Source organism: Python bivittatus, unplaced genomic scaffold, assembly GCF_059951505.1.
Source record: "Python bivittatus isolate LINGU-HERP-01145 unplaced genomic scaffold, Pbiv_v1 ctg000270_np1212, whole genome shotgun sequence".
NCBI lineage: Eukaryota > Metazoa > Chordata > Lepidosauria > Squamata > Pythonidae > Python > Python bivittatus.
Window position 1 is genome coordinate 1,873,797 of NW_028277050.1, and position 26,247 is coordinate 1,900,043.

General features: G+C 42.1%; 1 protein-coding gene across 1 annotated transcript in view; it reads left to right on the forward strand.

The window, feature by feature from the left end:
• The window catches only part of CD4 (CD4 molecule), a 31,879-nt gene extending 24,844 nt beyond the window's left edge, over positions 1–7,035 (forward strand). Inside the window, exons 4-10 of the mRNA XM_025165114.2 lie at positions 52–186; positions 363–617; positions 2,130–2,429; positions 5,354–5,593; positions 5,687–5,823; positions 5,940–6,007; positions 6,587–7,035. Coding sequence (XP_025020882.1) covers positions 52–186; positions 363–617; positions 2,130–2,429; positions 5,354–5,593; positions 5,687–5,823; positions 5,940–6,007; positions 6,587–6,617 — 1,166 coding nt within the window. The 3' untranslated portion in view covers positions 6,618–7,035. The remainder of the gene's footprint in view (positions 1–51; positions 187–362; positions 618–2,129; positions 2,430–5,353; positions 5,594–5,686; positions 5,824–5,939; positions 6,008–6,586) is intronic.
• Positions 7,036–26,247: the final 19,212 nt, after the last annotated feature.

The window sequence follows — 26,247 nt, forward strand, 5'->3', positions numbered from 1 at the left end:
TGACTCTTTGTGTTTAAGGTTTAATTCCATCCATTTCTGTTTTCTTCAAAGGTGAAAAGTCTGAAATGTGGACACTTAATAATGATGAGTCCTTCTCTCTAGAACTGGTAAAGGCAGAGACAGGGCTGTATACCTGTGAAGTGGATGGAAAGCTGGAGACTACTTATGAAGTTAAAGTGTGGAAAGGTGAATGATGTAACAGAGACCATGAAGTCAGTCTGTCTGTCTGTCTGTCTGTCTATCTCCATCATCTATCTATATTTTTCTCTCCCTATTATTGAATGAACGAATACATAAACAAATTATCCTTGGGAGGAGGGATGGGAAGAAAAACTTACCAGTAGGCCTTCTTTCTTTGACAGTTATTGGATCTAAAAGTGGATACCTCCTGCAAGGTGACACTTTAAAGCTGAATCTGTCTCCTTTCAACATGGAAGATAACAGAATTGAATGGTTTAATCCCCAAAAGGCCAAAGTAACAGGAAAAGAACTACGATGGAAAGTGCAGGAAGATAGTATACAGATAACAAACCTTACAATTCAGGAGGACCATGGGATGTGGGAATGTCATGTCTTTCCTGATCAGCTCAAAATCCCCTACAACGTCAAGATAATAGGTAAGAGAAGTCACTAAATTTGGTTCTAAGAGCCTGGAACTTGGGTTCTCTCAAAGTCTTTCCTCACAGAAAATCCAGAATCAACAGTAACTTGCTCTGCTAACTGCTTCCCATATCACTGCATTTTGAAATGTAGTCCAGCATTTTGCAAAGATAAGGTTGCTTCCACACTACTTCTTTTTTTGGAATTTACATCCTACATTAACTCACATGTACAATACAAATAGGATAGAACAATATCGTTGTCTAATCACGGCAGTCCATTGTCTGCATTATCCTCCTGGGTTTTATCAGATCGATTTTGTGTCAAAACTTTGCAGTAAAAACTTCAGAATCTCTTTTTCCAGTGTGAGCAAGCAAAGTTATTGTTACGCTTCTCATTGCCCTTTGCAGTAAAACAACGAGGGATGTTGAACTGGGACTTCGTTGATTGTTTTACCAATTTCCCTGAATTTTACTGTTACAATGACTTTTCCATCCCTCCTGACTGGGGAAGTATAGTGGTACCTCGGGTCACGAACGCTTCTGTTCATGACCAATTCGGGTCACGAACAGCACCGTTCACAAAATTTTGCTTCCGTTCGCGAACTCCGCATCAGGTGACGAACAGGATCCGTGGCCATTTTCCCTGCCGTGACACATGGTTGTGGCTTCCTGTAGTGAGGGGGACTCTCCCTCCAAACAATAACCGCATCCCCACCCGCCTTCCTGTCCTCCACGCCTCAAGCAAGGTTAGTGTTCTCTCTCTCTTCATAGTGTACTGTACTGTACTTTGTGTCATATTTTTGTGGTTTAAAAAAGAAATACATATGGTTCAGAACGGATTAACCGTATTTACATTGAACCTTATGGGAAAATTTGATTTGGGTCGCAACCAATTCAGGTTGTGACCAGAGTCACGGAATGAATTAAGTTCGTGACCCGAGCTACCACTGTAGTTGCCCAGGATCCAGTCAATTTCACCACTCCAGACTACAGGATCTTGCTAGTTCACAATCATGGCAGGGTCTGCTTTTCTTTCTTTGGAGCTATTTCTGCCCTTGGGGCTTCCCATCTGTTCCGTTATTCCACATTATTAACTTGGGAGATACCCAAGTGGAGTGTGAGAAGAAGGCAGATGAGCCGGACAAGAGTCCTGAAGTCAGATCCTCCCCATTCCTTCTGCAGTATCCAGACTGGTGGATGTTCTCCCTACTAGCTGCCGACCTGCTAAAATGGGCTGGCTGCGACCCAAGAGTAGAAAGCCAATTACCTTGCCTATCACGAGTGTCATGTTCACAAAGCAGGGAAACCCCTCGCAGTAGTAACCTGAAACAGCCACCACACAGGCAGAGCAGGGATTAGCTCAGAGGGAAGCATATGTTGCACCAGCACTGCTTTGTGCCATCTCATGGTTAGCACTTTAACTCAACAGAGGGGAAAGGACTTTAGTCTTTTTCTACAGTGAAAAAGCAGCAATTCATACAATTCTGATCATACGTTGCTTTCTCTTTTGGTTGGTCATAAAATCAGGTTTTCCCAATCCTTTGGATGAGTTCAATTTTGCCGCTCTCAACAGCAGCTTCAACCTTTCATGTCCTTTGAACATCAACCTGGAAAATCAAAAAGATCCAGAGATTCCAAGAGTCCAATCTTGGAAATTGGTTAAGAATAATATTGTTGTGGAGGAGCAGAACATAAGCAACATGAATAACTCTTTCCCCACCAAACGAATACCCCGAGTCCATTTTGAAGATGCTGGAAAGTACCAATGCCATCTCAGATTTAATCACAGGAATTTGAATAAGAACATCAACTTGATAGTTATGACAGGTAGGAATAAGTCTTGATCCCTTTGTTTCATGGTACCATGGAATTCCAAATTATTATATGAATCATAGGTACTATTGCCTCTGAACACCAACACAGCCATGTTTTTACATTCTCAAAGACTCAACCTTCTTGAAATTAATAATGGAGGAATTCCAGAACCCAATCTATTTATATTTCTTTATAATAATTCATTACCTTATTAAGAACAAAACTGAAAGCATCCTTCGCAATCCAGGCACCTCCATTTAGGCTATCTTCCCTTTGCCATATAATGCACAAATGCAACAGCACTTCTACAAGCCACTGTCTTTCACTCCCAAACCCTCGGAATAATTTTGAAAAGTATCCCGGCCTCCGCTGTGATGCGCTCCTTCGTGACCTCTCCTCTGCTTCAATAAAGAGGCGAGTGAGTGGTGCTGTCCTTGCTGTTTTAATGCGGGACAAGTTAAGGAAAGCCATCGGTGGATCCCTCTTGCTTTGCTTTCCTCCCATTGAGCATTGCCTACTGGCGGGAAAAGCAACAATCACTCCCATTAGCAGGTGGTGGGGCAAAATGGGCTGAGTTCAACAGAAGTTTAACTGAGGTTGCCTGACATGGATGTGCTCTGAGTCTGAGATCTGCCAGTTGGTCTATTTCTGACTGGGTCTAGTGCTGTTTCAGAAGCACTGTGTCCCAAAATAGCCAGTCTGACAGATGATAGGCACAGAGGAAGGATGTGAGGAGCTCTCCTGATGCTCCTACTTGGCACAACCCTATGACCCATCAGTCAGGCTATTTCTGAGCACAGGTCTAGCACCTTTTCAAAAGAGCAGTAGATCTTGAGAAGTAACCTGGTTGACAGGGAACAGGTATGGAGGAGGAAACGGGAAGGAAGCAGTGGGAACAATCAAGAACCAGCCAGCTCTACCCTAATGTCACAAGGGGATGGCAACACTGGCAGCAGGTGGCTGTTGCTGGCAACACCTGGAAAGAGCAAAGTAGGCTAAATGGTACCCTCTCGACCACACACACCACCACTTGTCAGCAGAAGCAGTGGAAAACCTGTCGTGAAGCCAGTGGTGACAGAACCAGCAACTCACAGTTGGCAAACCTGGCTCTTTCCAGGGTTCAGTCAAACTTCTATGCAGCACAGGCCTAGCATTCTCTCCAAAAAGCATTAATCCTATTTTTAAATACAGGTCTAGGAAGGGGTTAAACTGATGCATAGAAGGTGCTATGAATGGTACACTTTCTTTTCTTATTCATCTGCAGTTCATTTGTCTGCACCTCATACTAGATGCTCAAGACCTCTCTCCTGAGGTGATCTTGGTATTACAGTGGTTACATTCACTATGGACCACTAGGAGGCACTATATGACTGGTTTTGTTCTTGGAACTTATCAGGCATAGGTAGCCCCCATATGTTAGGCCAGTGTTTCTCAACCTTGGCCACTTGGAGATGTGTGGACTTCAACTCCCAGAATTCCCCATGCTGGCTAGGGAATTCTGGGAGTTGAAGTCTGCACATCTTCAAATGGCCAAGGTTGAGAAACACTGTGTTAGGCTTTATGTGTTTAACCTTTTACAGGGATTTGAACATGCATATAAGGCCTGCATCAGACCTGATGTGCTTCTCTTATCCTGCCTACTGCCTCTGTGGCCATGGGGGACAGCTCCCAGTGCCCAGTGGACAGGAGGCACACCTGGAGTAGCCTAAAGTGGCCAGCAGGAGTTGAGCAGTTTCCAATCCCGTTGGTGGGGCGGGGAGGAGGGAGAGATGAGCGCACAGGGATGGGAGGATGGTCCCTGTAGCAAAAAACCTCCACTGAAGAACTTTAAGACAAGGCAACACACTCCAGAGGCGCTCCTTTGGGTCCTGATATTCCAAACTGTTTAGGGCTTTAGAGATAAACAGCAGGAAAATACGATGCTTTGTATAAACGGTACCCCCATCCTCCTATCCCAAAGCAGAACTTTTACTTTAATGAAGGAAATGTGGCATACCCATAGTTTAATAAAGATATCATTTTTGATGGGAAAATGTTTTCTTTTCCATTCTCATAACTTCATAAAATAAGTTCAAAGTTTTATTTTATGTGGTGCATTTACAGTGGAATCCTATGCATGTTTAGTCAGAAATAAGTCCCATTTAAATTACCCTATACTGAACTGATGGATCCTTTTCTTAGTAATGTGGAAGGTGGTATCTACTTTATTAAGCCATGCAACATAGTGAGCTATTATACCATTTGATCAATTCCGACACTTTGAAAAGTATGATTTTAGTATGATGTTTAAAAATCCATTTTCCATTCTGCCCTATGGATATCTGCAATGTTTTGTGGGATTGTAATTGTCCCAACTCTGCTCTCTCTAGCATGATGGCCAAGGACATGTGTTGATAGGACCTAAGACACACGCAGCATGGTTGCTGTGCCTACGGTCTGATTTGGAGCTGGGGAAACTTCTGGTTGAGAAACAAAGATAACTCCTCATCTTCATTATTAAGCTTAAAACAGGAGAGTTCTCACTTTGGAAAGGAGCAATGATGCTAGGAGAAGAATTGATTTGATGGTTCAATCTATATAATTTGCATAAGATTATGGCTGAAACATCCCAAGTATTTGCTAATTACTTTGAGCTACTTGTTTCCTGGAAGCTGGCTTCTGAAAGTTGAATATGTAATTGAACAGCTACGTATTTTGGTGCCAAAATATGGGAAAAACTTGGATCATCTTCCTTTGCATCCTGCTGACTTAAGTTGTGTCTGTATCCTTTGATGTCATAGAATCTGTCCTCTTTCCAGTGAGAGGACTCTTTCCAGCAGCATGAACAGCCTGGCCCTTTAGATCATATGACAAAATATGCTTTATGGTAAAGAACGTTCTCTCCTAAATCTTGTAGAAACTGTTTCCCTAATATATTTTTCCTTTCTTCCCTGCAGTCTCTGCTGTCCCTGATGAGCTCAGTTCTAAAGAGAATGTGACCCTGTGTGGTCACATCAAGCCTGCCCCTCCACTGGCTGAATTGTGCTGGGTTAATGTAAATGAGTCTATGAGTAAACCCACATGTGGCTCTCCCATTTCAGAGAATAAATTCTGTCACATAGCTACAACTGCAGGGCTCTGGAGGTGTGATCTCAAAGTGAACAACAACGTGAAGATCAGTATTAACTATACTCTGGGTAGGTTCCAAGTTTAGTAACACTCCCATCTTGTTCCTGCCTCTGTATCTGTGCACATCCTACTGTCCTCAACTTCAGATCTTTTTTCCACAGGAAAGACCACAAATGAATGGACTGTCGAGAGTAGATTCCCACTGATTGAAATAGCCTCAGGAGCTGGTGCAACACTTCTTCTGTTAATTCTTGCTGGCATCTGCGTGCCTACTTGTAAACATATTAAGCGGAAACGGGTGAGTCTCTAGGTGTCCATAAACCAAAAGGGAGGCTGGGATCCACAACAAAAGCCAGTGGAAGTAGATCTGAAAGAACATGAAAATAGAAGAACCTGTCTTTTGTATTTTGTCAGCAACAAGCCAAGAGGATAGCACAAATTAAGCAACATTTACTTGCCAAGAGGACTTGCCAGTGTCAGAGGTAAGGGTCAGCTGCCCAGCAAAGAGGAAAGACATCATGGATATTCTTTTTGAAGGCCCTTTGTCAAGCTGTCCTGGGATGAATTATCAGTCTATCTGGATTTTCAATCATTCTCAATCCAGCAGATCCAAGAGACCATAGTTATTATTCCTTACTAGAAAGAAAAATCATATCTAATAGCTTCCTATTCTCTTGCAATAACAAACCAGAATCAAAATGCCTCAAAATAATGAACCTGTGGTGCCTTTAGCTTTCAGCTCTGCCAATTAAAATTTGTCATCTGCTCATTATTCAGTTAAATTTATAGTTGAATTGGCTACCAGTTAAATCAAATAAAGCTTGCAGACCTACAGAAATTCAGAAATAAATCATGTCTAAATTAGACAGCCATGCAATTTCATCAAAGGTCTCATGAGCAATCATTCTTCAACAATTCGCTTTTATGCTTTTTAAAACAGCAATTATCACACTGTGCAGTTTATATTGCAAAACCAAGTACATTTCTCTACAGGAAATCTCAAACATTCCCATGTTTTGTGCTGAGTCTAAATTTTGGATAACTCTTTTTCTACCCTACAGGGAACTGGCTAATGATTACTACCACACCTGAAGGAGAAAAACCACGTGATTGAAAAAATCACTAGCCAGATCATTTGCCAACCCTTTGCAATGTACAGTTAAATGAATTCAAATACTGCTAGGTTGCCTTACCTTTCACAGGCCTATCGGATATTCATAATGCTGTAATCACTGGGCATGCCTATATTTTGAAATTGTGGAGCTTGCAGAAAATATGGACCCAGTAGGGTTCACCCTAATTGCCTATAAGTGGTCAAATAGTTGACTGTTCTTTGAACCTCTCTGCACTCCTGCCTTCCACTGCAACTGTAAATGAACAAAATGTGCTTTTAAAAAAAACAAAACTTTTTTTCTCTTTGTTGTATTTTTTTACAATTCTTTGGTTAAAGCACTTTTATGTACCTCTTTCTTCTTTTTGTAATTAAACATTTAAATAATAATAATAAACATTAAAAAAGTGCCCAGTGCCCTTTTTTCCCCCCAGCCAGAAATAAAATAATTATACCTTTCCCCCAACTCTACTGGTTATTCCATGTATATGTCTACATACATGGGTTTGCATTTGTCCTGCAGTTTGCAGTTCCTTCTGAGAGAATATTCTGTAAAGAATGGGGATCAGAGAAAAGCAATGGTTAAAAAAAAAAGGACATTAACAAGCATGATATAATTACGATGCTAATAATTTAATGCATTTCAAAGGACAAATTCCTTTTCACTGTTTGCAAAATAGCAGGAGGTGGGAGGGAGGAAGATATGGAAAGGCTTCGGCATTCTGAAAGCTGCCATTAAGTAGAGAATTCCACTGGTGGGCTACAGAAACAACTGGAAAGCTATCTCCAATCTACCTTGGCTCCTTCCATTGCTTTATTTTGTTCCTTAAAGGAAAAAAAAAACACCTTCTATCTCTTGATATGCATCCCTACCATAGCTCTACAATGCAGATACTGAATGTAAGCATAAAGAAAAATTCCTGTTGCTTGGATGTTTATTTTCATATTCTCCAAATACTTATTATGATCATGCACAAAAGCAAGAAGTAAAAGGGCCTGAAGCCATTCACCTGACGCTCGTGAAGAGAGACATTTGAAATCTCAAGGTATGAAGAGAGCCATGAACATATTTTAATGTTCATAAACATTCCTCAAAAGCCTTGGCGTTCCAGTTTTTTGTTAGGGTTTTGTAAGGCACTCTATGCTACCCACGTTTCAGAGAGCCCAACAAAAACTTGAGATGAGACTTCTGTAACAATTTAACAGATATTTACTGATCAATATGTATCTGGGTGGCCTAATCAACATCGTGGCAAGAAATGCTGAAAGAAACCACACCTTGCAAAGCAAACATCAGAGGCTTTATAGAAAGGTACAGGTGTAAAAAAATTCAAATCAGATAGTGCATCCTCTCATGCCCATACAAAGGATTTTTGGGATGGTCTAGGGGAGGGGTAAAGGTGGGTCCTAAAGAGGTGAATCTAAGTTTAGCTTTCTTTTCTTGTTACCAAGGAAACATCCTGTCAGTCTTTCTTATCTCTTCTTTCTCTCTTGGCAACTTTCTTTGCCTGGTACCAAGCTAATTTACAACTTGTTTATTCAAAGACAGTCAGGCATCTAACGGCTGGCTGTTTCTAAAGGAAAATGGGGTGGGGGAATGCTGTGCTCTTTAAAAGGCAAAAAGCAAGTTGCAAGTTTTAAACATAATGTAAAATAAAATGCCCTATTAAATGGATGTTATACATTATGTGAAACACACACACATGGTACAAAACCATGTACTAAAACAATGCCCTTCAGTCTGGCTGCACAAGCTCCTGTTTCTCAGGCCCTCTGAGATGTCAGAGCAGCTAAATCAACAGCAGTTGGACTAGGGTTGCAATGTTTCAGCTGAGGTTAGATGATCCCCAGTAAAATTGCCAGCCACATATAATTATAACTCATATGCCGTCCCATTGAGACAAGTACGCAAATATACCAATTAAACACTTCAGAAACTAAACTTTCAGCTCTGTGCATACTGTGTTTAGAACAAATATGAGGCATCCACCTTGTAGCTGCAGGAAATGTTAGAATTTTGGTGACTAATAACACTGCAGTTGAAAACTCCTGGAGCTGCTATTGTGGCTTAATTCATTCCCCCCCCCCTTAATAATAGATCATTCCTGCCCTTCTGAGTATTTTTTTTTTTTTATCCATCCTTCCTTGTCCATCAACCTTTGGGGAAAGCAAAGACAATTCTATTCCATAACTTGAGTTTTATCAGATAACCTGATCAAGTCAAGTTCATGATCCCTTAGTTAGACTCCTTCCACTCTACCACCCTTTCCTTGGAAAACTACTGTGAGTAATGTCCAAGTTAGTATATACCTAACATACTCCCAGTCAATCCCTATACACATATCAGAGCAAGCACGTACACCACTCATTTCAGTTAGTAAAAAAATATAGCTTGATGCTTATTTATAAAATATCAGCTACTACTAAAAACAGTTGGCTGGCAAAATGGGAGAAAAACAAGGAGTGGGAGAGAGACCCGAGCAACAGGCAAGGGATAAAAAGGCAGAGGAGTTAGTATCAACAGTCTACGTGATTTATATATTTATATTTCAAAAGGCGCAGAACTTTCCAAAGCCACTGGAAGCAATATTGTGGGTAATTAGCACAGACCATCCCAAAGGCAGTGGGATGCCAAACTTCTTTTGTACACAACAACAGTGAAATAGAGGTGGAAAGTAGGATACTAGATGATCCCTCCTTTATTCTGCATCAGAAAGGAAATAATTTAGTGGATGGGGATGATGTATCCAATGTGTTTTCACTCCCCAAATCCTTAGGAATGTTGTCATGCTGACCCAAAATTGCCATCACCACAGCCACCCTTGAAACAGTGAGAAGACCATATTCTCCCTCCTGCTGATCTATCAGCACAAGCGTCTGCTTCCATCCAAGGTCTGTTGAGTTTGGCAGGCACCTTTGCAAACAGAGTTAGCTGAGATGTCGCAAGCGGACCCTGCAACCATGGCACCATTCCTCCCCTTGTAAATAGTAAATAGTAAAATAGCGAAGCAACGCTAACATGAAACCACAGCAACTTCACCTCTGTGGGGAAGAGGTGAGAGACCAGGAGCTCAGAAACGTGAGGCAAGAATGCCTGCCAATATGGGGAAAGGTCCAGGAATGCAAATCCTCTATAGCAGTGTTTCTCAACCTTGGCAACTTGAAGATGTGTGGACTTCAACTTCCAGAATTCTGGGAGTTGAAGTCCACACATCTTCAAGTTGCCAAGGTTGAGGAACACTGCTCTATAGGTTTAAAAAAGGAAAAACTCCCCCAGCAAAGGAATAATTCAGAAAAATCTGCCCCTGCCTCAGTGCGTGTGTGTGTATGTCTGTGTGAGAGAAAGAGAGAGAGAGAAAGTGAGATTATTATACCCATGTAACCCCAATGATTTTAACACAGCCAAGGCAGAAATGGTAGCTGGCTTGGGTCTTGCAGGCAGATGCGATCCCAACTGGATCCCAAACCTGGTTGTGTTCTGATACAGGCATGAGCCCACACACCTGAGGCAGTTGCCTAGAGTGGCACCATTTAAATTTTTTTATTTATTTATGAAACATATCAAGCTGCTTCGATCTTTGAAAGACTTTAAACGATACACAAAAGGGAACCACCACACGCCAACAAGGGAAGTAACAACTTCCCTTGACTACCATAAGCTATAATTCCCATATGATATCAGATCATGATAAATACATCTAGTGTTGATAAGTCCCCCCACTTAAGCCCCCAAGGACTTCCAGAACATCCAGGTCTTCACAAGCTTCTGGAAAGCCATAAGAGTGGGGGCCACCCTGGTCTGGAGGGGGAGGGAAGCTCTGCCAGAATTGGGGAGCTCCCACAGAGAATGCCTGCTATCAGCCCCCTCCTGCAGTTTACGTATTTATTTATATGACATATTTATATAGCCACCCATCTCACAATCAAGTGACTCTGGGCGGCATACAACAAAGTTAAAAACAATATATACAAATTATTATTAATATTATTGATATTAAAAACTTTAAAATGATAAAAAGCACAAGACTACACCAGAATAAAAGAGAGATTGGGCAAAGAGCAGGTGTTAATTACACGGGAGCCATCCCAATATTTCACCAGTCCCCTGGGGTCCCTAGGCCTGCAGACACAACCAGGTCTTGAGGGACCTCCCGGAAGTTAAAAGGGATGAGATCGGGAAGAAGGATGTTCCATAAAGCAGGGGCCACAGCAAAGAAGGCCTGCTGCCTAGGACCCACCAAATGAAGCTCCCTAGCCGACTGGATCCGCAGCATGTCCTCTCTGCTGGATCTGGTGGGAAGGGTAGATGCAATCAGGGAGAGGCGGTTATTTATCCCTTAAATAACCCAGTCTGATTCCATGTAGGGCTTTAAAGGTCAAAACTAATACCTTGGACTGGACCCAGAAACAGACCAGTTAGCAATGCAGTTCGCGGAACAGAGGATTAATGTGTGTTCTTCTAGAAACACACATAACTACCTTCGTCATTGCATTCTGCACCAGCTGAAGCTTCCAGATATTCTTCAAGGGCAGCCCCCTATAGAGTGCATTACAGTAGTCCAACCAGGAGGTGACTACGGCATGAGTGACTGTGAGTAGAGTAGAGCCCCCAATCTAGGAACGGGTGCAACTGATGCACAATACGAAGTTGAGCAAAGTCCACCCAGCCATGACTGTCACCTGCTCCTCGAGCAGGAGTCATGAATCTAGGAGACCTCCCCAGATTGCGCATGGGGTCTGTTTGGGGCAGTGCGACCCCATCTAGCACCAAAGATACTATAGTCCTAGAACCACTGGGCCCCAAAACCCAAAGCCACTCAGTCTTGCCAGGGTTCAGCTGAAGCCTGTTGTTCCCCATCCAGACTCTCACAGCCTCCAGGCACAGGATAAGATGCCTATAGCATTGCTTAGTTTGCCAGGGGCAGAGATGTATAATTGGATATCATCAGTGTACTAATGATACCTCACCCCATGGTGATGGATGAGCTTAGCCAGCTGCCTCATGTAGATGTCAAATAGGAGTGGAGAGAGCACTGACCCCTACAGCACCCCATGCAGTAGGGGCCGAGGGCAGGATCTCTCCCCCCAATCACCACAGACTGGAATCGACCCCTAAGGAAGGAGGCGAACCAGCACCACACCATACTACCCACACCCAATCCTCTGAGTTGATCCAGAAGTATACCAGTTGCAGCAGCCATTCTGATCACCTCCTTGTCTTAGAAGCTCAATAGAAAACCAGCTTCTGCTCCACAGAGTGTAGGGACAAGACAAGGGAACAGCAGGCACCTTGCACTTCCATTTTCATCTGAAGGCTAGCTAAAGCTCCATCACTGCATGGGAAGAGAAGCCACCCTCTTGTATCTCCACAGGCTTCAGAACTGAGTCCTTGCCAAGTGGTATCATGTTCAGCTGGGAAACAAATAGGTTGCTCTCCCTTTCTGGAGGGTGTGCATTTCAGGCCTGTCTTTCCTAGCAGCCCCAGCGATTACATTTTATTAAACAAACCATTTAAATAACCAGTTTCCGTGAATTGGATCAAACCAGATGCAGGTGAGACAGCATCAGTGTGAACCATAAGATGGCAGCAAAGAGATACAGAAAATTGGTCATCTGACTTTTTGTAGCCCAGATCTGGTACCTTGTATTGATGTAACCTGCTGATGCTGCTCTATCCTGGATAGAGGGCCCGAAGTCACCATTACTGTTGGGTCTCCCATCTGTAGTTTATGTATTTGAGTCCAAGACACCAGAACAGGTCTCCTTAGTTGAAAGTAGGCACTAATACTTTAACTATACAGATGTTGAGATGGGGAGGGAGGGCAGGTCCCATTGAGGCCCAGGGAGTTATGTATCCATGGTCCTTGGTCTCCCAGAAGGTTAACTAAAGTCTTGGCCACCAAAAGACTGTCTGTAGAGGAATATAAAGATAACTTTGAAGAAAATATGCAGCAGCCATTACAAAAAAAATCAGCTTAGCCAGAAAAGACAGGAGCGGGTGAGGAAGGAACTCAAGGTTGGCCCACCTTGACTCTCTTGGGATTAAGAGGGAGGGAAAGAGAAACTCTGTCACGTTTCCAAGATTTTGATATTATAGCCTATATCAATAAAATAGAGTTCTTCTGTGCCATTTTGTTATAGCCCAAGCTGTTTCTGGAGGCCACCAGCCCTGCCATTCCCCTGAGACAGAGCTTGCTCATTCTTGATTGCTCCCTCTATCCTGTGCTCCTCCTCCGCATCTGAGTTGCTTTTGAACATGGACTTAGCATTTTTGGACAGAGTGCTAGACCCAGGTTCAGAAGTAGCCTGACTGACAGGTAACAGGCACAAAACACCTCCAGGTCCGCAGCCTGTTGGTTGGGCAACTTGACAGGTGGCTGAACCAGCCATTTGAAGCATCTGCCTACACTCGCTCATCCCAATTGCACTATATCGTAAGAAGAGCCCTGGTGGTTGTTTTTCCCATCACCACATAATATTTGATGGGAGGAGAATGAAGCTAAGGAAATCCACCAATGGCTTCTCTCAGCTTGTCCTGCATCAAACCAGTAGGAAGCTCCCTCCACTGAGGCAGAAGAGGCAGATGAGGGCTTGGCAATAAGGGCAGCACAATTTATGTTGGATGTGATACTTTCTTGCTGGCTCATGGACCGAAGGATAGTATTTTAATGGAAACACATGGCTATGTCCATTGTCCTCATGCTCTCTGATTCTCACTGTTGAAGAAACAGTAGGCTAGCTTTTCTACATTTGCAAGCTTCCAAGCCACAAATAAGTGTTCTCTTACTATTTAGAAAAGAATAAAGTGATATGAATTATATGTGATTAAAGATTTCCCCTTATCTTCTGCGCTAAAAAGTGATAACTGAGGCCCACCAATCAGCTTAAAATATAGAATCAATGAACTGATATTATAAGCAAACTGTATCTAGAGACTGGCCTTCTAGTCTTGAGTTTCCATCATCTGGCACCCAGTCTTGTCTGTTCCAGTTATGCTCATGCAATTTCTTTGGTAACAATACAGAAGCGGTCTATGCTTCTTCTAGTTGGTTTGACTTCCCTCATGCCTACAGAACCCTGGCTGCCCTTACCCCTCATGGTGGATTACTCTTAGCTACCATCTTGATGTAATGAGAGGGCTCACTATATCCAGTGATGCAGAGAGTGAAGTAGAGGAGTGAACGCTCCTGCTAAGATCATCCTTGACCTAATAAAGAGAAGGATTTATAAATACAATTTTTGTTCAACAAGCTTTTGAACAATAGGAGATCTTGGTACTGCGAGTTCAACTTGAACCACACAGATTGCTGCTCATAATAGCCAACATAAGAAAGCGCACAGATTTCTCAGTTCCAGCTCTCTGATAAATGTTAATACTTAGCAAAATATGAGTTAACCAAGGTTCATGTTGTTCCTTAATCTAGAGAACCCTGGCTACCCTTCCCCAATGTTAGGGCTGGCTGCCATGGACTTACCTGATCGTTGCAAAGTGGCCTGAAAACTGTGGATGCTCACCTGCAGTTTTGATTTAATTCAGATATCTTACTAACCTTGTTTGTTTTATTCCTCATTAATATGATGCTTTCCAAATGCTGTAAGAAGGAGTCCATGGGCAGTGAAAGCTGAAAACAAAGAAGGCCTTTTTCTCTGGTGACAATTACTAATATCGAAATCAGGCACATCTGAAAAGCAACGTAAACAATAGATTAACTTACTTTGAATGTTCTAAGAGGGAGAAGGGGTTGCTTTTCTAACACATACAGTGCATGATGGTTTGTTGGTTTGTTTGTTTATATCCACCCTTTCTCTGAGAGTTCAAGGCAGTTTACATGTGTCTCCCCAGCTTTATCCTCATAACAAAACAGGTAGGTTGAGATAAAAGCGCCTGGCCCCCTGTCTTCTAATGAGCTCCAAGGTCAAGTACAGTGTAGTGGTTAAGGTGTTAGAGTAGGATTGGGCAGACTCAATTAAAGTGCAGTACAGTTTCAACAATGGAGGGGAGTAAAATTTGAGCTCACAGAGGAGATGGATGGATGGATGGATGGATGGATGGATGGATGGATGGACGGACGGACTGAAGGGGATGGAAGGAAAAAGCAGAGAAGAGCAGAAGGATAATGAGGAGGCAGCAGACACCCAGGACAGAGAGAGGAAGGATGCTGGAGGACATGAACATAGGAGGAAGAAAGTGTGTGTGGTGGTGGGGAGTGCTGGGGAGGCTGTGCCATCTCCAACTTCTTTAAAAATAAACGAGCAACCCTGCACAGGAATCTTTTAGATTCCCAAAGAGATAGGATATTTGTTCAAAGTCTAAAAATTGGGTTTGTCTGGGAAGTACCAATGTATAGTTTGCCTAACTTAGTTAAAATGTTAACCTCCAGAGACAGAAGGTAATCTGTCAAAGACCCTTTCTTGGAGAGATGATTCCAACATCTTGGCCTCTGGAGGAAGATTCCTGAGGAGCCTCTGCGGGGGGTCAGGCACAGCCCAGACAATGGTTGGCACCACTGAGAGCTCCTCCCGCTATGCCATGGCCTAAGTCAAGAACAGCAACTACAGCAGCACTTCACGCCCCTGGCAGCCGCTCTGCGCCAAAGATCAGTGTAGCTCAGCTCAGCAATCTGTCTGTTGGCTGTGTATCAACTAATCACAACAGGGAAAAACATAATGGCAATGCCAGTCCTCTTTTATGTTTAGATACATAAACCCTCCAGTACATTTAGCTTTATATCAATCAGTAGTTTATGTTTTCAAAGAGGGAGCTTGCACATTAGTTATCCTTACTGCAGTAGTCTCTGTATGATGGTATTTTTTAATTATGCCCTTTTTAGTGTATTTGTTTTTCTATGCCATAACTCTCCAATTGCTTAAGTCTGTCTTTCCATAAGAAAAATAAGCCTCCTCTACCGTCACCCTGACCCAAACTGGATAATTAAAATCACACTGAATATTCTTGCTATGGATGCACTTCGCTTATATAATGGCATTAGGGTGCTTGCTTGAGACATCCAGTCCCTTCAGAGTAATTCTGAACACACACACAGCATTAAAGCCAATTCAGAACTATCAACATCATTTATGCACTTGGGATTATTGTCTCAAGGGGCATTAATCTACAGATATCAACACAGATTTTCATCTGTCATTTGTGGATTAGCTGGAGCTCTTCCTAACCTCTTTTGGATTTTACTAACTTGGGTATTTTGATGTACATTTTTCCTCCCCTCTACACATCCCTCCTTCTAACCATTCCCCTTTCCCCATAGTAAATAAATGTAATAATAAATCATTTTGCAGTGTCTGGCTTCAGTATAGCTATTTTTATTCTCTAGGGCCAGTGATTCTCAGGAAAAAAAACCAAATCCCCCTGTGCCCAATTTCTACTCTCTAAAAACTTCCCGAAAACAGCCCTGTCTCATTTCCCAAATCTTTTCACACTTCTCCATCCCATCTGCTTCTGTATCAGAGATTCTGTGCCAGCATGTGGGTTGTGAAGTGGAAAATAATGATAAGAGAAAGCCTCAAAGTAGAAAGAAGCAAGAATGTAATGTCTTCCTTTTGTGATTGAAGATGGAATTATTCTAAAATATCTCTTTAAGTAACCAACATTTTATGGCAGTGTTGTCCAAACTTGGCCACTTTAAGATGAGTGGACTTCAACTCCCCATGCTGGCTGGGGAATTCTGAGAGTTGAAGTCCACTCATCTTAAAGTGGCCAAGTTTGGACAACACTGGTTTATGGAATCACATTACTCATATAACCTAGTTAGAATCAAGAATATCATTTATTAATTTTAAAATATTACTGTATCCCCTTTCTAAGAAGAACCAAGGCAATGTACCAAATAGGGCTCGGATACTCAGTTGTGACATCCCTGTGTTCATTTCAATCTCTGTCAATCCCATGGATTGGAGCATGAAATATGCTCATTCCTAGAATATGATCGTTCATGTCTGTTCAGTCCTACCATCTCATGGGATGTTTTAGGCTAACTTGAGCCAGGTTACTTGTCTTATTGTACTCTCTGATTATCCTTCTCATTTTCTATACCTATATACCTTTTTCTCCTTGTTAATTACATTTAAAATATCATTTATCAAATGGTACGTGTATATCATATGCATGTAACCATCATATAAGTATATATTGGCCAGCCAAATGATGAGGAGATTCTTATCAATCTGCACATGATCACAAGAAAACCAAGGGGGATTGTGAAGAAAATTCTTCTCATTACTTTGTAGAGCACTATAGAAGGACCAAGTAGAAAATCATCCCTCTGTTATCATTTACTAGTACTCCAAACATCTATTATGCACAGTTCACATTTCTACTTTCCTCTGATCTTAATGTATTTGTTTGATTCTACAAACTTTCTCATGATTTTGTTAGGATTTTCTCATGGGAAGAAAGTCATTACATGCCCAGCTGCTCAGTAGAATTTTAGCCATCATGTAATCAGTTTTTATGGGTTATGTAGTAGTAACTTAGAACCAAGTAGTGTACCTCTTCTCTGAGAGTTTTTGGCTAGAGACTTTGTTAAACTTGTGTAGTAGATAAGTCTTGGATGCCACATATATGAGAAGAAGTGATTTTTACTCTGTTTTGTATTAAACTTGTATTTTATGGAGTTTTGCATTTTTATCAATAAACAACCAGATATTTTATACTTTCTGGCTGGATTTTCTTTGGAGAACAAGATATGGACATTGTATTCTTTAAATCTCTCTAATGCTGGTGTGTATTTTTTGGCCATTTCCTGGGAGTATTGCTGCACTCTGCATAACAGATTTCCTGTTCAATTAAACCCTAACTTCTACCAGTCCACCAACCATTTGTACTTCTATAGTCTTCTGAGTCTGGAGCTCAGCCAGGCTTTTATTCACAAATGTCATCCATAAAAATGTAATTCCCAGTTTCACTCTCACATGTAATGAAAAGAATGGGAAAAGCAATATAAGGAAATGTAAGATAAACCTGTTCAAATTAATAGAACAAGGAAGTTCTTTTCATGATAGTCCACCATTTTAGGGAAGGACACAAGAAGCAGATGGGGAACCTCCATTCTCAACAAATTTCAAAATTTAATGCTGGAGTAATCCTTGTGAAGTATGAGAAATCAGAGAGTTTAGGAATACTAACAGGATCTTGCTGGGCTGGGAACCTGCATTAGAATTCATCACAGATAAAAACAGATGCACACCTGATTATTAGGATAGATGATGAAACTTTCCACTGCAGATTTGACTCAAGATATCATGGATGTCGCCACTACATGGGAAGCAGGGAATAGACTAGAACCGAACAGATCTGATCCATTCCTCTAGTTGAGTAGGGACAGATTCAAGCTTGCTATGGTTGCCTTAAAGCTTTTCAGAAGTCTTGCTCATTATCTCCTCTGGATGTCCTTTTTGTCTGAAATAATTAGACTGTTCTCTAGGTTTCTAGAAAAGCATATTCCAATATTTTACTGCTAGCTCAAGCTATAAACAAGTTACGAGGTTCAGGCCTGGTAAACATTCAAAAGAGAGACCATCAGAGAATGTTCCACAGGCTAAGCTAGGAAGCTGAAAACCGGGATCCTGGAAGAAAGTGATCGCAAATCACTTCAGCCAAATAAACTTCATGGATGCATCCATGGAGTCAGCACAATTTGAGCTCAACTTGAGGGCATCTCTAGATCAATGTGGGATTTTCATGCAAAGGCATTCTGAGCAATTAAGATAGCAGGTGGCCGGGGGGAACAATATTTCATTCTGAAACCATTTTGGAAACGTATTTCTTAAATCAAATTTTAGAAAGTAAAAAAACAACAACAACCAGATATTAGCAGGATATTCATGAGCACAGACAGAAATGTTCGTGGATGCTACCAAGGGTGTGGCTTAGTTAACCCCTAATCCCGTAGCAAACTTAAGACCTTTCCTATAGTGACGAAGACATCTCCAGCCCACAGGCTTAAATCAGCCTAAGAGGCCAGTCCGTTAGGACCACAAGCAATGTTCTACCCCCTTGTTTCAGCAGTCTGGTTAATGCTTGTTTATATTCATTTGATTTTATTTTTCTCAGTTTCTTGGGTTTAAAACAAGTAATGAGAAAACAGCTCGTGACATGCATTTGCCATTTAAATTCAGGAAGAAATCTTGAAGTATAATTGGAATATTATTATTATTATTCATTTTAATTGCACCTTTTTTGTGAACAGTACTTTGCCATGCTCCCCTCTTACAAACAGAATCATCTTATAAAATGAGTCATTAAAAACTTACTCAGTGCAGAGTGAATTGAGACTGAGAAAGATTTGCTTAGGGCCAAGCAACAAGATCAACAAGCATATAACCCTAGACATCCCCAGATGAGTAGATCCACTGTGCAAGGTAGTGGGGATACAAACCCACATTTGCTGTAACATTTATTCCAGGAGTTGTTTGCAGTCAGTGAAAATACATTTTCGTTTCATGTACTTCACCGTGGTGAGATCGTCTGGTTGTCAGCAAAAGAGACATCTGCCCATCTCCCTCTTCTTTTATCCTTGTTTCCCCAATGACTCATAAGTACTGCTATTTATATTCCTTGTCTTTCATTTAAGGCTATTTGCTCCTCTTGTTTGCAGTAATGAGTTGTGAACATGGAAAGTGACTTCTTTTTCAATCTAACTCATTTCACTAACACTTTCTCATACAAAATGCTTTTCCTGCACTGATGGAAGGCGAATGAATAGCTTCTTATTTGTTTATATTCAATTAATAGCAAAGGAATCAGGGTTAGCTAAATTCCACTCCGAAATTATTTAAGTGGAATGTCTATGCAGAGACAAACCAATATCCAAAGAATCATGAATTACACAGAGAGACAGTAGGCTCACTTTCACAAACTGTGATCAAGAGAAGATTAGGCTGTCCTCCTAATTTGGAGGCTTCCATAGGAATTCCTGCACTGAACAGGGTTTGGTCTCTGTGGCATGAATGGCTCTTTCCAACTCTGATTTGATGATCTTTACTTTTTTTGCTAGGGTCTGCAACGTATGGCAAAATATTTTTGATAGTAAGGAAAGTTTCAAAGGCAGCTTGAGATAAGATATTAGCATCCTTTCTTCAAAGGGAAAGTGAAAAGCCAGTCCTGCTCAACTGTTACTGGGATGCAAGCCAGTATAATTTCTTAAATGATTTCAGACACAGAGCTTTAATTGGGATTTCTCACAGCAATGGCAACTCCTTGTCATAGCTGTTTTTAATATAATTCCAGATAGTAGCTACGGCCAACTTCTGTTTCCTTGAGGATCAAATGTTCTCCAGATAGCAATCAAGAACCCAGAAGTGCATTTTGCTACACAAACAGATCTTCCCTTCTAATAGTTAGGCTCCATACATAAATCTGGAGCCATTGGCAAAAACGGTTTCCTGGTTACAGAGCATTGCCACTTAGACATGGCATTACATGCAAATATGTGCATTTATATAGGACACTGTGTTCACAATCCAGAAGAAACATTAACATTAAAATATTGAAAATCTCTGTTTCCCAAAATAACCTGAAGATGTTTTGCCTTTTCTTATGCTTGCAGGCACTTCCAAATCTGAAATTTTGGACCACTGTTTTCTTACTTACTTACTTACTTACTTACTTACTTATTTATTTATTTATTTATTTATTTATTTATCATTCACATTTATATAACTGCCCCTCTCATATATATGACTCTGATCAGCTTACAAACAATTAAAACAAAAATAAAAACAAACAAAAAAGAACAATGCAACAATTTAAAAATTAGAAGAAAACAAGATAAAAGCATATTAAAAAACCCATCATAAAATACATAAAACCCACAGTCCATTCCACAAAACAATCAGTACAGCCACTGTACCAGCTCCCCCACACTCCCATGACCCCGTGCCCATTGGCAAAACCATATCTTCAGAGCCTTGCAAAAAGCCAGCAGGTTGGGGCCAATCTGATCTCCAGAGGGATTATGTTCCTCAGGGTGGGTGCCATGGCAAAAAAGTCTCCCTACTTGGGTCCCGCCAGATGACACACCCTGGCTGACAGACCTGATGGGATGGGTAGATGTAATTAGGGAGAGGCTTCCCCAGTTCTTTCCCCAAATTCACCTGTTTTTGTGGTACCATCAGTACCTAAATGGTCCCCCCTTGAGCTGACCAGCCTCTCTCTAGCAGGTCAACAGGGAAGCTCAAAAAATGGTAGACAGATGATGCCCCATCCCCTCCCATCCATCCTCTTCCTCAATCTTTACTTTGGTGCATTCATAGTCTGGAAGCAGACTGAACAACACATAAACAGACTGTTAAAGGGGATAACGGCAAAGCTGCAGCATAGAGCTGCCAGGAACCACAAGGAGGGGAGAGAGGAGACCACATGACCTTGGCTGCTAGGGGGAGACAGATGATCAAAGGAGTAGGAAGGAGGCAGGATTTCCTTCCAGTGAGAAATTCCCTGACCATCCCTGCCGCTACATAAGAATTGCTGTGAAACTATGGTCATATTTCTTTTGGAGCAGCAGCTGAGCCAATTAACTCGTGAAGATCACCAGAACTTTCAGTGTTGTGTGGGGATGACAAGGTAGTGCTGATCTCAGACAGATGTGTCTCTTGCATGAAAGGGGCTTCTATGTGCATCTGTGCATGTACTTCTATATATCTCTCTGCCTTATCCTCTAGTTATCAGTTGACATATCTGCTAAATAACAGAAGGTTATCAATATAGGTTTAGGATAGATTTATTTCTGAATAGACCACACGTAACTATTGTATTTGTTGAATTATCTGTACACATATTCATTATCATACTGCCCATTTCTTTGTAGTAGTGGAAATAAAAATATTGGAATCTGTTCACTGCCTCTTTGCTTATTACTGAGGGCTAAATTAAAACTTATCTGTTGCTTAAAAAACCAGCTGCAATGGGAGAGGACTTTAAACATTATCGCAACAGTGGAGCCGGGACAAGCGTGCTTCACTCTTTCTCCTGCTTCATTAAAAGCAGAGGGGGGGATGCATGTTCTGTTTCTCCCATCCCTATAGCAAACTTGTAATGCATGTTGTGGGAGAATGACGAGGATGTGATGTGAGAAAGTGAATGGATGGGAGGGTGCTGTGAGTGAGTCATCAAATTACCAACTGTTGACCATAGCGCATTTGTGAGGTGGGATTGTGCTATATGATTGACTGACACCCGTGTGTGGAGCCTGGGAGATAGGGCATGGGGCACATACATTAGCTATAGTATCCCAGTAGTGTTGGGCCATGGGAAATACAGTGGGGGTTCCAGGTAGGCTATTTTAGGGGAAGGGTAATCTCCAACCTGGTGGTAATCCCCTTCCAACACAGCAATCCTGAGCTGGGGACCCAGTTGCCGGATTGTTGGTATGCCTAGCCACAGAGTACTGCTAGTGAACGCCAGGTCTGTCTGCCGTAAGACCACATCCATTCATGAATTATGGATGGATGAGTGACACACATGGCATGTATTACTGAGGTTTGGCTGGATGAGAATGGTTATATAGTTCACCCTGAAATCTGCCCAGCCAGAGTTCAGATCCTGAAGGAGGGAGGTATGGCACTGATCAGGAGATCTTATCTGTAACCAGGAGTGACCACTCTGTGACCACTTTTCCTGCTGTGATGGGGTGTGAGTGTTTATGTGTTGGTGTACTAGCTGCCCTGCTGTCTAGTAGAAACTTATCCTGGGCTTTTGGACCTTGTTGGACTGCTAATAGAGACCTCTGTATTTTTGTGTTGAGGGACTTCCAGCTCCATCTTACAGATGCTGAGTCAAGTTGGGCCCAGAAATTCATGGTCTCTGTGGCAACTATGCGCTTGTCTCAGGTGATCTCAGGCCTGACACATATAGATGGACACACTTTGGACCTTGTCTTTGCTTTAGAGCAGTTGCTATATGATCTGGATATGGAGGCATTTCCACCAACTCTTTGCCATTGTCATATCACCTCCTGGTCCAGGTGTGATTGACTGCCACCAACAAGTCCTCATAGTTGGACTTATTTGAATGGCCCACCCCAGGTGCCTCATGGATCTGGCTAGGTGGGGAGTTTCTTGACAGTCTGGTGGATAAATCCATTGAGGCCCTAGTTTGCTATTGATACTGTGAGGCAACCCAGGCCCTTGACAACAACAGCTTCCTTTTGTTGGCTGATCTTGGATGGCTTCTGATGTAGGTTAACACAGGAACCCTTAGATTTGTTATCCTAGATTAGGGTGTTCCAAAATAATCAATATCAATCCCCAAGGGTTGATGGGACTATCCAAGGGATTGTTGTTCTTATTTGTAGTACAGTACTATTAGTTAAAGTAGTATTTATTAAATTATTTTCATACAATAAATGTTTGGGAGTCAATGAACAATCTGAAACTTAACAAAGAGGTTGATGAACTGAAGAGTTTGGGGACCCCTATCCTAGATGATCACAGTGTATATAGCAGTGTTTCTCAACCTCAGCAACTTTAAGATGTGTGGACTTAAACTTCCAGAATTCCCCAGCCACCCTTGCTAGCTGGGGAATTCTGGGAGTTGAAGTCCACACATCTTCAAACTACCAAGGTTGAGAAACACTGGTCTATAGCCATCATATCTAGACCAATTCAGGACCTCATATTTGTCATGATAACTACAGAGCTGTCCCATCATATATTTGGCTCAATACTTATGTCATTATTTTATTAATAATTATCAAGTTATACCCCACCTTTCTGTACATAGACCTTAAATACTTCAGTTAAAGCAGAAAGGGTAGGAGCTAAGCCCAGTTTCTGAGGGAATACATTCCATTATTTGGAACAAGGTAGGAAAAAGATGTTTTCATTAGCCTGACCAATAGGACTCGGAGCATTCTTAAGATGGCATTTCCTGCTGATCTTAATTCCTGGGCAGATTCATATTGAGATAGGCAGTCTCCAGAGATGATGAAGATGATGAAGATGATGAAGACAATGATGATGATGACGATGATGATGATGTGCCATCAAGTCATTTTTGACTCCTAGCAACACATAGATGGATAGTCAGGTCCTAAATCATTTAAGGGGTTAGTTTATTTCAAATCAGTAGGAAATGGTTTGAATTTCTTGAAGATGATCTGAAGATAATCTAAAGATGGTCCGAAAGTGATCATAGTTCAGTTACTTCCTGTTGAATAACAGCTTTGCCCCCCTAAACTGATGTGAGAAATGCTCCATAGGTATGGGAAATTTAATAGATTCTTTAGAGTTTGAGGAGATTTTCCAGCCAGCCTGATTGGGCTGAATCATGCAACACAAGTATAGACCCCACAGTGTTGAGTGGCACACACCATAAAGCACTGAGCAGTCATCCAGTTGGTTAAAGCCAAAAGATCCACACTGGATGTCTTTTTAAAGAATTTGCCAGTTGGGCCATGTAATTTGAGGACATGCCACCAACAAATATGTTGGAGTGATAAGGCATCTATGAGGGATCAGTTGCCTGGTATTCATTCTCTTTTAATCAGATGGCTAGTTGTGTAAAGTGCTTTTATAGAGTGTACCATTACTTTCTGACTCAAAGGATGAATGGGAGAAAGGAAAAAGACTACCATCAGGACATCATTAAGGTATCATCATTACTACTGCCTCCAGGGAAAAGCCAAAGATGGGAATACCCCAGGCATTGAGAAGAGTTGGCAAAAGAACGGGGTCCCAGAAAGGCTCCCTTTCCAGGGCTTCCTCAAACCTGGTAATGCCACGAGCTCCAAGAAATACAGAGGTAACTTGGGTGATTGACACTTTAATTTCTAAGGGTCTTCTGCTGAGAATTATAGATGACATATAAAGCTATTATTGTGTTAGACTCATAACCTCCCAGTACATATTCAAGTCCAGTTCAAACTTCTGGCTTTGACCAAAGACTTGGTCCAGAATAATCTTAGTCAGTATGGACATATCCAAAGTTTAAGATCTTCTTTGGACATTCTTCCCTAGGTGCTACTTCCAGGTAAGGTATGGTAGTGGCAACTGGATCATTTGATCTCAGATCCATTAATATGGGCTGCACCGCTGTCATGGATTTTCTTAAAATTATGCCAAAACAGCTAATAGAGTCATACACACATTTCTGTTCCATAAAATATGGCAATTTTTCCTCCAGAATGTAAGTCCACAATCTATGGGGGTAAGGTGCAACATCCTTTCAAGCAATATGAAATGCTACATGCCAGAATGTTCAGAAATGCTGAAACAACCGGCTAACAAACCCTTAAGAAAAGTCATCGTCTTTTCAGAGATTTCCCCATCCATGCAGGGTGGGAAGTTCATTCACCTCCATGAACCTCAGGGAAAGTGAAGATGATGGGTGAGCTAGCTGAAGGAAGAAGGGCATAATTTTCATCTCCACCCCCTCCCTCTAAATAAAATATTACATGAAGCATGTTAGATGCTTCACTCATGTATTTTATTGTTTATTTTTGTATAAATACAAACACTCCGCCACTACAAAGCAAATTCTATCATCTTGTAAGACCCCAAGGGTCATCATAAAAGAGCTGGAAGGGTGTGCGATAGGCTATCAATGGGATGCAACTTGTCCACCCGCTCCAGATGCAAAAAAATCTTGGAATGGTTTGGAGAAGCTAATTCACCTACTGCTTTTCTCACCCGGTACATTTAATTGCAGTGCTATGATGTATGCGTGTCATTTTAGATTCATATAAACACCATCCTGTTGAAGATGCTCATTTCCTATTGTAGAACACAGTCTACATTATCTCCTTAAAAAGTTTGTGTTCCAGTCACTGTGCCTGCTCACCATAAAAGAGCAAAGTCTCTTTCTATCCATTGATGGGCACAGAGTTATAGGAACTTCCAGAAAGTCATTTACACACAAATACACACAGGACCCATTTCACACATTACACTACGGCAAGGTAAATCCAGTTTCATCGGTTTCCAGTTCTACATCCAGGCAAGCTGCAGTCAGTCTTGATTGCCTGACTAGTATGTCCCAGGAGTCTCCTGCTTGCAAATTCTTGTCCTGTTTACAAAACCGGGGAGACCTACGAACAGTGTCACGAAGACCTGAAAAGCAACCGGGACTGAAGAGGATGGGTGGCGACGGCGATCGAAGCAAGACTGGAAAGCAGTGGAAAGCAGTACCTGGGGAGCAGTTCTTCCAGCCCAAAGTGTTTGTTCTCCCCAAGCCGCTTTTATCCCGTGAGGTCACTGGGGAAAGCCTGAAAAAAGGCCACATTTCGTTGTAGAGCACGTGGGTCCACACAACTTTGTCCCGATTATTTACTGCACCTCAGACTCCCGCCAGGTGCGCCCAGCCCGCGTCTAGCTATACTCTCTCGCCTGCCCACGAGCCCAAACGCCGCCCCGTTTTCCTCTTCCACCTGCAGGCTGCAAGCCACCTGTTGGCCCGGCCGGCCCAGCCCCGGCTCTCGCCTTTGGACCCCGAGGGAAGAAGCAGGGGCAGGGCCCGGGCCCAGCCCGGATGGCTCCCCTCCCCGCTTTCCCCGTCTTTCGTGCCGGAGGGACCAAATCCCCGAGCAGCCCACGGCGGCAGGAAAGCTGCCACCTCCTCGGGGAGACGGCGGGGAGGAGGCACGCGAAGGAAGGGGA